Raw genomic sequence first — 12,730 nt, forward strand, 5'->3', positions numbered from 1 at the left:
AGGTTATGTTTTAACAATCTTTTCTTTTAATTGATGTTATAATGTTTCATCTAGCCTGCATTAGTTGAAAAATTCTTGTTAAGGTACAAAATTTATACAATTTTTAAACAATTGATTACTTAAGCCCATCTTATTATTTATCTTGAAGTGATGGACAGCGCTATATTCAGGGTTATCTATGTATTGATTTTGGCCATAATTATTTTATTTTAATGTGTTATTTATAGTGAGAAAGGACAAACCATAGTGTTACATTCACCTGTAGTTAACCATGCCGAGGGATTTGACAGATATAGTGAGTATATAAAATATATTTATTTATGAACCAAACAATTTGTCTGTCTGCTAATTTCGATTATAAAAGTAATCCATAGATTGCTGCTCCGATCATTAGTTGAGGCGTAATTTCTCTGTGACAGTTGATCATAGACATTGCGGCTAAATTGGTCATTTATCTGTCACTGCTGACTCAGAAATCTGGTGGCTATGTAGCAGTCAGTTTTATAGAAATTGGTAATTACTGATTAGTTATACATAAAAATTGGTTAGGAGGTTTTACTGGCGAGATATTGCCAAAACATGTTGAAATCGGCTTAAAACACTAGAAAACAAATAAAGTTGTCAATTGCATGTATAACACTTCCTGAAATCATCTCCAGTGTTTCAAGTTTTTACTTCTATAGCTTGTCACCCCAAGGCCAGATCCATGCAGAGATTTTTGGTCATGTGGGAAAATAGATGGGGATATGTCTAAATGGTTGCGCAGGACAATTAGCTGCCATTTTACCATCTTTCTTCACATAACATGGTCTTTTTCCAGAGGTTTGTTTACAAGTAGTTTAAATATTCTCCTTAGTATAGGAGTGGAGTTACGATAAACTGATGCATCATGACAGTTTGAATAAATGATTTAAATTACACTCATGTTAAAAGTTTTTGAAAAATTTAGAAATTTTTGTTTTTGAAAATTAGCATGTTGTTATATGGAATGGCAATAGAAACACAATGTGTGTTTTTCCCATCTTACCTACTTTTACAGTAACAACTTTGTAAATATATAAAAAAAATATAAAAAAAAATATAAATGCAACATTTGAGTATGAAAGATACTGCACTTGGAAGCTATAAATGTAAAAGTTTGTTTGTACTTCATGATCAGATGGGGGAGTGGGATCCACATTTGACGAGTTTCGGATAACACCTTTTGGCAATTGTTAGTATTGTATGTACAGTGACTTTCATTCATCATGCCAGTTGTCAAATTATTTATTGTAGTTATGTTTGTATCGTATTTTGTTGCTTTCCTTCAGAATCTGATGAGTTACCACATGAAGCAGGTTTTGACGCGTATATGTGCGGAGTTGGTAAGCATTAATGATAAAGCTTCCGGAGTATTAACTTTATAGTTTTGTCCGTTACTGTATAAGTGGTTAAGTTAGCAACACAGAAATATTGGGTAATTTTGCGAATGGTAGAAAATCGCTAAAATTTTCTCAAGTATAAATGTTGACCGACCTTACAATAATCTCTACACTTGCACATTTTCCTTATATATCCTTGCACAAAATGTCTTGAATTTTAAATTTGCTAACTTTTTCGCGGAAATATCCACTTATTCAGTAAATAATTGTTACTTCTACTGACATAAAACAGTTCTAAAATTTCTGCACTCCTAAAACTTTATTCCAAGTATTAATTTTATTTAAGCCACATATTGAAAATGGTTCAACTTGTTTATCCTGTCTGTGCTTAAAGTGAATACTTGTGCAGAATGCATAATGTTTTTATAAAAAAAGCTTTGGTATTACTACAATTATGTATCGAAACAACGACTTGCCCTTGTTGGGATGTGAACCCACAAGGCCAGCAGTCCTGAGAGCACTAGGCTATACTCAGATTACTAGTCTGATGTGTTAAGCACTCTACTGATGAACCTTATATGTCAGATTCCTGTTTATATCATGGTTTGAGAGTTTGGACCCAAACTTGACTTTTATAATGGTATGCCTGTGTATTTTATAAATATATATTTTTAATTTCAATATCAATTTCAATATCAATCAGACAATGTTGTGTTTTTGATTCTCGTTATTTTGTTTCAGTGTTTCTGAGAGTTGGACATATACTGACATTCAAAGATAATAAGTAAGCTAACCTTTTGAGCATGAACGGGATTTAAAATTAAATGAGCCACGCCATGACAAAACCATCATAGTATGTTTGCTACCAGCATGGATCCAGACAAGCCAGCGCATCCATGCAGTCTGATCAGGATCCATGCTGTTCGCTTACAAACCCTATTACAAGTAGAGAAAGTGATAGCGAACAGCATGGATCCTGATCAGATTGCGCAGAGGCGCAGGCTGGTCTGGATCCATGCTGGTCGCAAGCACACTATGTTGGTTTTGTCAGTCTTCTAACTATATTAGTAGTTATAGTTTATAAAGCAGAAGCAAAGTTGAGGAAGTTGGAGTTACGTTATGGCACTTATGTATAGTGCAGATTGCAGAAGTTAAGTTTATGAAGCTAGGAATAAGTAAAGAAAGCTATTCTTTAGTTTTTGAAGTTACGCTTAAAATTTGTTGACTTAAAACTTATGTAAGTAAGACTGACATCATTTATGAATAATGGCAGAGCAGGAAAGCGAAAATTTTAGAGACTGATGTGATTGGTAATATATTAAGATGGTGAAAGCGGCTCTAGAAAAGTAAAGTCTATGTAAGAAAAGGTTAATGTGGCTTAACATTTTTATTGAAGTTTAAAAAAAAACTTACAAATGTTTTGTGAAACACACTTACGATTTGCATAAGTTTAAACGCAAGGGTAAAGTTACGAAAATACTCACAAAAAACTTACGCAATGTTAGTAAAACGCTGCCCAGGCAAACAGTCATTACTTAATTATTTAAAGATCATGTATGTTGTAATTAAACTTATTACCACACTTAAGTGCAGTTTTATATAATTATAATTCTAAAACGATTTTCAAACACTTAAGAATATGTAAAATATGTACTGCAAATATTTGTCTACATTATATGTCACCATTGTCATCATTAAAATATATGCATTCATTTCTTATTGAAAAATTTGACTTAGACTTTATAGAAAATTCTTAATTACCTCCCTTTATTAACATGAAATGTAAATTTGGTAACATCTTTACAAATAATGCTTTTTGGAACTTACAATATTGATTAATCTTTATTTGAGCATTATATTTATGATATAAAACCATAGGACAATTAGTTACAGGATCTTTAATGGGACTGTTTTTGTCTCATATATACAGTTTCAACAAAACAAGGTTTCTTAGCTTCAATTGTTTACAGAATTGATGGGTTTTTTTGGGGGGGAATTTTTCAGCTGTTGCTTTTAGATACATACATCAAGACAAATATGTGCAGAAAGTTTATATACATTTGGGCAGTTTATGACATTAGGAACATTTTTTTCAGACTTTTAACTAACATGTTAACATGTGATGTATTTTATGACTTACAGATTTGCATTGCTAAGCATAACCCTATGTTGCCATAATGCATTATTGCAACAAGTATATTTTTTCTGTTGAATTATAAACATTATACATCTAGTATCAGTTTCAATTTTTGATTAAGATAAGCGTATATATCCTTTTCCAACACCCCTCATACAGTAGTTGAAGTTACTATTTATTTAGACTTGTCAAGATCTCTTGGTAGTGTCAATGTTCTCTTTATTTTGCTGTTGTACATTTTAAAATCTTGAATGTTAGATTTGGGTATGACATGGCATTTGGGCGTTTGTCAAACAGTTGGTTCAGATTATATATTTGCAATCAAACTTGGTGTACAGCAAGCTTATGTGAAGATCTTGCATGTGATTGCTTTTGGGCTTCCTAGGGTCAAGGTGATTGTAACTAAAATTGAAAAAACAGTTTTCTGTCAATTACTTGAGTTTGGAATGAGATATTGTAATCAGACTTGGTGTAGCAAGTTTATGTTGAGACCTCACTTGGCATGCATCAGTGTGTCAATGTCTCTGTTTCTGGTAAAAGAAAAATGGCCATAACTGTTTCTGGAAATAGAAAAATGGTTTACAGCCAACCACTATCTAAAGAATGAGAAACTGTAATCAAACTTGGTGTGTAGCAAGCTGATGTACATACTGATTTCACTTTGGATATATTGATAATTGATATGTTTAACTGTTCAAGTGTTGCCTTGACCTTAAAATATCTTGAGTGCCAAGGTCCAGATATTATCCCTTGCCAGTGGGGATACTGTTTTGGCGTTGTCCGTCCTTCCGCCCATCAGCGCTATTTCTCTGCAATTACTGGCTGAAATTCTTGCCAAAACTTTTTTGGAACCATTAATACCAACAAGAGATACGCATATTGTCGCCTTGATCTGGTGTGACCCTTCTAAAGTTATGGTCCTTTATTAGTTATTCAGGGTGTATATAGAGCAATAAATGTTTCTGGGCTTTTTCGCTGTAATTCAATGAAACTTTATGGGAGCCATCAATACCAAGAGGAGATGTGCATATTGCTACCTTGTTCTTGTCAGGCTACTCAAGACAGAGTTATGGCCCTTGATTAGGTCTCAGTTTGCAGAAAGAGCAATAATTGTTTCTGCCATATTTCTCTGCAACTACTGGCTGGAATTCAATGAAACAATTTGAAACAATCAATACTGAGGGGAGTGCGCATATTGTTGCCTTCTTTTGGTCAGAAACTTCAAGACAGAGTTATGGCCCTTGATTAGTTGTGCAGTATACATAAAGAGCAATTTAGCATTTTCTTTGCAACTGCTAGATTGATTTCAACAAGACTTTATGGGAACCATCAATACCAAACGGAAATTTGCATGCCATGATAAATATAAAAATAAAGCCTTATGTCTCCAGTTGTTGTGAAAGTAATAACCAGTACTCGCAGGGGATATAAATTCAACAAATTTGCTTGTTTTACTTTGAGCCAGCCAGCATAGCTCAATTGGTTAGAGCGTGAGATTTGTAATCTCAATATTGTGGATTCGATTCTCGGGCTGGCCAACTAAAATTACTAATCAGTCTTTCGGATGAGACTTTAAATCAAGGTCCCCTGTATGAGTGCTTAAACACTTGGCACACTAAGCAACCAGGAGAAACTTCTGGAATTGGGGCATCTCTCTGTATCTGTATCTTGCACTATCCTCAAAAATATAAAATGACTAATACTCTTCTGGAGGACTCACCAATATAGGCAACCGGTGGTGAGTATTAATAAACTCAAATACACTTTGCTTTTATTTGCAGTTTGATTTAATTCATACATAGACAAAACAACATTTATTACCAAACCTTTATATAAATTAATTACTGTGAGAAAACTTGAAAAAATATCATTTAATGGCATGGTCAAACATGAAAGTTTTTTCATGTTGTAGAACTTGGACCCTGCTTTTTTTAAAACCTGGTTTTGCCATTACTCTTTCTTTATATATTTTTCAGTCATTCTCAGTAACTAAAAAAAATGAATTTCTTAGTGAGAGTTAGTGCATATTCAACATAAACAAATATCCCCCATATCTCATATTTGCATTATATCCAACAAAAGTTAAAAACAATTTTACACCTATAGTATCTCATTTTGAAACTATTTTCATTTTCAGGTCCTCAGAAGTTATACCATGTATGTTCCGAAGATATTTACAAACATTAGAAAAGAAAAGAAACAAAATCAACGTAATTAGAGCTACTATAAATCATATTGTAAGTTTCATACCATTTGTTTATTGTTCTGACTTTGAATATCATAGAATTATTTTTCATTTTTGTGGCCCCACTATGGGGGGGGGCATTTAGATTTACCCTTGTCCGTTCATCCATCCGTCTGTCCATCCGTCCGTTCTCTTTTTGTGTCGCATGTAGCTTAAAAAGTAATTGACCTAGAGTCATGAAACCGTACAGGAATGTTGGGTATTTTATGTGGATATATCTAGTATTTTTAGAGTTATTGCCCTTGACTTAGTAAAAATTTGCAATTTTCAACTTGTGTCGAATGCTACTCAAAAAATATTTGACCTAGAGTCATGAAACCTTACAGGAATGTTGATCATTATGTGTAGTTGTTCATCTGGGTATTTTGTGTGGATATATTTTTAGAGTTTTACCCTTGAATTAATAAAAATTTACCATTTTCAACTTGTGTCGCACGTTACTAAATAAGTATATGACCTAGAGTCATGAAACCTTACAGGAATGTTGCTCAGCATGTGTAGTTTTGCACCTGGGTATTTTCAAGTTGATATTATTAGTATTTTTAGAGTTACTGCCTTTGACTTAGTTAAAATTTACAATATTCAACTTGTGTTGCACGTAACTCAAAAAATATTTGACCTGTAGGCTTGAAAGTTTACAAGAATGTTGGTCAGCATGTGTACGTATGCACCGTGGGTTTTTCTTGTGGATTTTTTCAGTGTTTGTAGTATTTGCCCTTTACTTTATAAAAGACTTTTAGTTTTTAACTTCAGGGCACATGTAGCCAAAAAAAAAATTTGACCTAGAGACATAAGATTGACAAATCGGTGGAGTGTGGGGGCAATCGTGTCTTATAGACACATTTCTAGTTAATTATTTTTCTCCATGGGAATTTGTCAAATTTGGTAAGTAGTGGCATGCTTTCTCTTATCTTTCTTGGTTGTTCATCCCAGCTTGGTGTACAATATTAGTTTTAAATATTGTGACCGAGTATATGACCTAGTAAAATTCAAATGCTTATATAACCCAATCTATAAGACAATGTTTATATGGCAAACAAACATTGATATAAGCTCACACTATATATTGACGTTTTTTCCATATCTATATTTTCATTATCCTGTTGATATGGTGAAACCGTAGAGGTATAATTAAATTACATTAAATAAACATATGTTTGTTATCATAATATTTTACTGATTTATATTGTACTATATATAGATGGATATAAAGTCATTAGAAATGTATAGTATAAAATTTAATTTATGATATTGCATAGATGGCATGTGTATAGAGAATATATAGAGGTGATTGAAATAGTGTACATGTAAGTTAAATGATGAAGTTGAATGAAATTTTTATATCATACAAGCCTCTGACAAGCATAATATTATATCATTGAAGGAGTTTGATAAATTAGTAATGAAACTACACAAATACAATTTTCTATTTAGCACATATACATGTACAAAATGAGAACTGCTTATGGGTGTATTATTAAAACTTTAAGTAATGATAAATATTTTTTATTATGTCTGCATTGATTACCATTGCTTGGTTCTACATCATTTCATATATTTTGATAATATTGTTACTCTCTGTGTTCTTTCTGTATGTACTTAAATAAAGTGTTCTGGTCTCAGCACACCAACATACAGCTTGAGGATGATACTCTACATTCTCCAGTATAGTTGTCCTGTCTTTACAGTCACCACTTACTCTATATATACAATTAGTCATGTAATCACTCACAAAGAAGGACCCGTCATCTAACAGTGAAATACCCCTTGGGCTTCCAATGTCTACATTTCTTCCTATCATCTCTCCCTGCCAATTAAACCATATGATTTCTGTTTTGTCGTTATCAGACACATAGATTGAATGACTGTTTGTGGTGACATACCAAGGTCTATTTAAAATACTGTCGCCATTGGAGTCTTTCTCAACTGTAATTTTAATATTACCTTTCAAGTCCATGATTTGGAGTTTAGCAGGAGATACAAAGGTAACTGCAAGTTTCCCCTGATGATGGCTTATTCCACGGCAATATCCATCTACTTTCAGTTTGTTTTTCAATGAGAGAGAGTTTGAGGAGAAGGAAATGAACTGTATCGTGTGAATGCCTGGTAATGTAAGAGCAAGTGTATCTTTGGTCACCATGGTGATATCCCAGGGGTCTGATTCAAGCTGTAGTTGCTTGATTGCTCCACTTTTTATGTCTATCATTTTAATTGAGTTATTATTGTAATCTGCTACAAATAATTGGTTCTGAGGAGAGACAGTTATACCAGTAATCCAGCAATCATCTTTATCTGAGGATGTTTTAACATTGATGTTTCTAGGGGTAGACATTTTCATTGGTACAGCAGCCTTATTTATTGGTTCAGCTGGTTGCTTCAGCTCCTTTTTTCTCAATGTCCCCAATGATTTCTCATTCTGAAGGAGTTTTTTAATTGCATGATTTGATTCAAAAGTGTATTCATTAACATCTTTGAATGTTTGAAGCTGTGTTGTTATATTTTCATTTTGTAATATCAATTGCTGAGCTATTTTTAATTCTGTAAACAGTCGGTCAGCTTTCTTGTTGGTGTTGAGACTTTTTAAAGTAACAGCTGATGCTTGGAGTGATCTGTTGATGTTATCACATGTTGTTTCTGTTGTTTTCAACTTTCTTTGATTTTCATGTTCGATTTTTGTTGCAGTCTCTTTAACTTCCTTTTCTAGTTCATCTAATCTTTTGTTTATCTCTTTTCTAAAGTTGTCTATTTCTACTATAGTGTCTTTCACAGAAGTTGTTGAGTTGGCAATTTTTAGTTTCAGATCTTTTGTGATCTGGCAGCATTTGTCTGTTAATTTTTTAATATCTTTTAGAGTTTCTTTGAACTCCATGCTGTCTAAAGTCTGTACTGATATGTCAGGTATGTAGTCCACATGGCAGGATGTTCGTGTGTGTTCAAGGGTCACACAAACACTACATATAAGTGTATTATGGTCATGACAGTAGAACTTGATCACTTCTTTGGTATGTTTGGTACAAGGCTTTGATAAATCACCATGCTGTGGGCCTGAAGTAGATTTAGTTGATTTATGGATGTTTTGTTTATGTGGCATGTGATCTTTGTCTAGAAGTTGGTGATGGCGTAGTGATTTTGGTCGTCTGTGGGTGTTAAAGCAAGTTTGACATAAATGTTCCTCACAATCCACACAGTAACCAAAGGCAGGTAGTCTGATGTCATCTCTGTCACATTGTTCACAGAATATGTCAAAATCTTCAGCACCCCCACGAGATAGTGTAGATGATAGTTTCTTGGATGACCTTTTACCAGGCACAGCCATAATGTAACCTAGAATAGATAGTTATTAATCAAGTCTAGTCAGCATTTTATTTGCAATTCGGCAGATATCTGCCTTTGACAATACAAACATAAATATACATATGGCAAACACATAAATAAATGTTCAATACTGGATATTATAAATTTTACTCATTAAGAAAATAAAAAACAAAGATTTTAATTGTAATACTTAAGTACCATAAGTGCCTCTTTCCTATATCTTGTGACAATTCGAAAACATTGATTTTAATTCTAATACTTAACTATACTACCACAAACGAAGTATAGTTGTTTGTTGGTGGGTCTGTTTCATGATTTTCTGACACTAACTAGAGTATGGAAAGAGATATTGTAATCAAACATGGCATATAGCAACTTCAAGTGGAAACCCCCGTCAATGAAATTGCTTTAAGACCCCTTATGATCAAGGTCACTGTTACTAAAAACTAAAAAAAGGTTTCCAGACAATACCTTAAGTTAGGAATGAGATATTGTGATCAAACTTGCTGTATATAGGAAACTTATATGAAGACCCTTGTCTCAGTATTGCATTAAGATCCCTGAGGTGAAGGTCATCACTACTTAAAAAAGAAAAATGGTTTCCGGACAATACCTAGAGTTAGGAACTTAGGAATGACATATTTTGATCAAACTTGGTATAAAGGAAGCTTATATTTAGATCCAGTTTTGGATTGAATTTAGACCCCCATGGGTTCAAGGTCACTGTTACTAAAAAGAGAAAATGTTTCAGACAATTACTAGTTTAGAATGAGAAACTGTGATGTGATTAAACTTGGTATATAGTTAGCTTACATGAAGAACCAGGGCAATTTTATACCTTTTGGACCTCCTGTGGTCAAGGTCAATATTGCCATTACTAAAAAATAGAAAAAAATCGTTTTCGGACAATAACAAGAGTTAGGATTGAGATATTGTAATCAAACTACCTATTTAGAGAGCTCATATGAAGACCTGGGTTGGTATTGCATTTAGATATCCTTAGGTTAAGAACGCCATTACTAAAATAGAAAATGGTTTCCTGACCATTACTAGAGTTAGGAAAGAGCCATGGTATTTAGTAAGCTAATATGAAGACCTAGGTTTGTACTGCAATTGAACACCTGAGGTCAAGGTTAAGATCACCATTATAAAAGACCTAGACTGACTTTGCTTTTGAACCCTTAGTATCACGGGTAACTGATACTTTACATATAAAAATGGTTTCGCGAGGATAACATTTGTTAAGAATTACAAAGTTGATACTTTGTGAATTATAGGTTGAGTTCAAATTTGTCTTCAGGCCACTTATTTTTCAAAAAGTCAAGGTTGCTGATTGGTGTATTTATCACCTTTAGTGATAGGTCTAGTTACCATTAGTGTTTCTTTATACTCAGCATAGATATTTGGCATGTAGCATGGCTCACTATCCATGGGGTCAAAATTAGCACTAAATCAGGCTGGGGGTCTTTAATTTGTAAATTTATACAGACATATATTGGAAAATACTTTTTTGTGTGAATCATCAAGACCAAAAGCTGAGATATTTGTCATTAAGCATTTCATAGCAGACATATATCTGAAGAATTATGCTGCTTTAGGAAAAAAAGAGAGGGGAAAAAATCGAGAAAAAAAAAAACAATAAAAAACAAACAAAAAACAGATGAAATATGAAGTCATTCCTGACTTTGACATTAAAAATAATAATTGTGACCTTTCCTAGCAATATATCTTAGGTGAGCAATCTAGGTACAAGATGAGTTTTTTGTTATAGTTTAGTGTCTGAGGTGTTTCAGGTCATTCCATTTGAAAGTATAGGTAACCTTATTGTCATTCCCCTTTAAAGAAATTTTAGGCAGATCATATTATCACATTAAAACCATCAAAATAAAATTGAAACCATTGAATTTTAGTTAGTAAGAGTTGTGGGTGGGGTACAGAAAATTTCTCTCAAGGTTATTTAAAATGTAGGGCAAATTTAAATCAATTTAAAGTAATGAAAATACTTGATAAATTTCATTTAATTTTTAAACATAGATATTGAGTAAATTGACTCACCAGGTATTTATACAGCTGGCTAGAATATTAAAAATATTGACTTCTTTAGTTTCTTATCTGACAAATCACTTCCCGTCTATCCACTGCTATGTATTTAACCTGTATAAACTTGTAGAGATTGGTTTACCAGGTAGTATTATATTACAACAGATGATATTACAACTGATCAGAAAACCAATATACAGTACACTTAATGCGTTAGTTTGAGGTTTAACCAGAGGTGACTTTCGGTTTACCTTCTGTCTGTCAATCAGTCTGTCTTCTGTCCGTCCACAAAACTGAATCCCATGATGATGTAAAAAGTACTGAAAATATTTCATGAAACTTAATAAATGTGTAGGTGGCTGTCTGTGTATTGTGCATAACTTTTACTTTTCTTCCTATGTTGAAAAATTTTGTTGCTAAGGAAACAAATACACATGTTTAAGATAATTATCGCAAATATAACAATATTGGTGTACTGGAAATATTTTTATGAAACTTGAAATATGGTAGATGGCAGTATTTTTAACTTTCTTATTTCTTTGTCGATTTACTTTCAGTTTAAAAGATACATTCATTATCAACACCTACATACACTATAAATGATATAATTGAAAAGTGTTATATTTTCACTTTTCTTATTTGTGACAAGTGTTGGTATCCACTTTAAACTGAAGATAATCGTTTGGGGCATTTGTCTGTTTCCATTGATAGTTCTTCTTTTTTATATTCATGTTATATTAAAAAATTGAATATTTTAAGAAAGGAATAAAAAAATACAGTGCTTGTAGATAATACAAATTTGAAAATATTAAACATAAAACAGTCTTTTTAGACAAAATCACAATGATATAACAAGTTTCAAATATTGTTTTGTAGGTTTTGGTTTGTTTTGTTTTACAAAACTATTTCATTTAAATGATTTAAGGTCAGTTATCATAGATTTCAATCAAAGAAGTATGTAACATGCACAATGTTTTTGTTTAGTATTAATGGGACAATTTTAAATAACATTTAAAAAGATCATTTATCTTGATTTTGTTTGTTTGGCTATCAAGTTGGTTTATTCTTTCTTGAGGAAAATGTAGGTTAAAGACTTATAAGTGTTTTGTACATCCTTGTTTTGTATAGACCTTGTCAAATGCGTCATTAAGGCATGTATGTTAAAAGCTGTGATAAAACTGTTCAACACAGTAAACATTTACCATATAAGTGAATAGTTCTCGTATACCATCAACCTTAGTGTTCTTTGGGTAATTTCCCTTGATATGAATTAAATTTTGTTGTTGTTTACAGTAGACGATCCTCTTTTTGTAACTTTTTTTCGGAAAAAGAATATATCAGTATATCAGTCTGTGACTTTTATGTGTTCACTTTATTTTTAGAAATATGAAATGTAATTTTGATAAAGCATTCCAAAGGGAGTAACCTTTTAAGTTTATATAGACAAAGAAAACGTGTTAATTTTTTTCTTGTATTAACCTGCAATGCACACGTTATGTGGCTTACTCTTGTGGTGGAGACTTCAAATAATGATGTTTTATTGCTGTAAATTAATCTTTATCGGGGGAATTACTGAACTTATATTGAGTTGTATACGAAAAAGATACTGAAATGTATTTGTGTTTTTTTTTT

General features: G+C 32.4%; 1 protein-coding gene and 1 long non-coding RNA gene across 2 annotated transcripts; one reads left to right on the top strand and one right to left on the bottom strand.

The window, feature by feature from the left end:
* The first annotated feature begins 225 nt into the window (after positions 1-225).
* LOC132753645 (uncharacterized) lies at positions 226-5,735 on the top strand. Its single transcript, XR_009628988.1, has 4 exons — positions 226-295; positions 1,311-1,364; positions 2,103-2,145; positions 5,636-5,735. It is a non-coding gene; the product is annotated as an uncharacterized LOC132753645 (long non-coding RNA).
* On the bottom strand, positions 5,262-11,259 carry LOC132753644 (uncharacterized). The gene is made up of 2 exons (XM_060744136.1): positions 11,114-11,259; positions 5,262-9,067 (listed from the first exon to the last, which is right to left on the bottom strand). The coding sequence occupies exon 2, from the start codon at positions 9,057-9,059 to the stop codon at positions 7,284-7,286; it is 1,776 nt and encodes a 591-aa protein (XP_060600119.1). The 5' UTR covers positions 9,060-9,067; positions 11,114-11,259; the 3' UTR covers positions 5,262-7,283.
* Positions 11,260-12,730: the final 1,471 nt, after the last annotated feature.

This window comes from Ruditapes philippinarum, unplaced genomic scaffold (assembly GCF_026571515.1).
Source record: "Ruditapes philippinarum isolate M1 unplaced genomic scaffold, ASM2657151v2 ctg9176_1_1_1_1, whole genome shotgun sequence".
Taxonomy (NCBI): domain Eukaryota; kingdom Metazoa; phylum Mollusca; class Bivalvia; order Venerida; family Veneridae; genus Ruditapes; species Ruditapes philippinarum.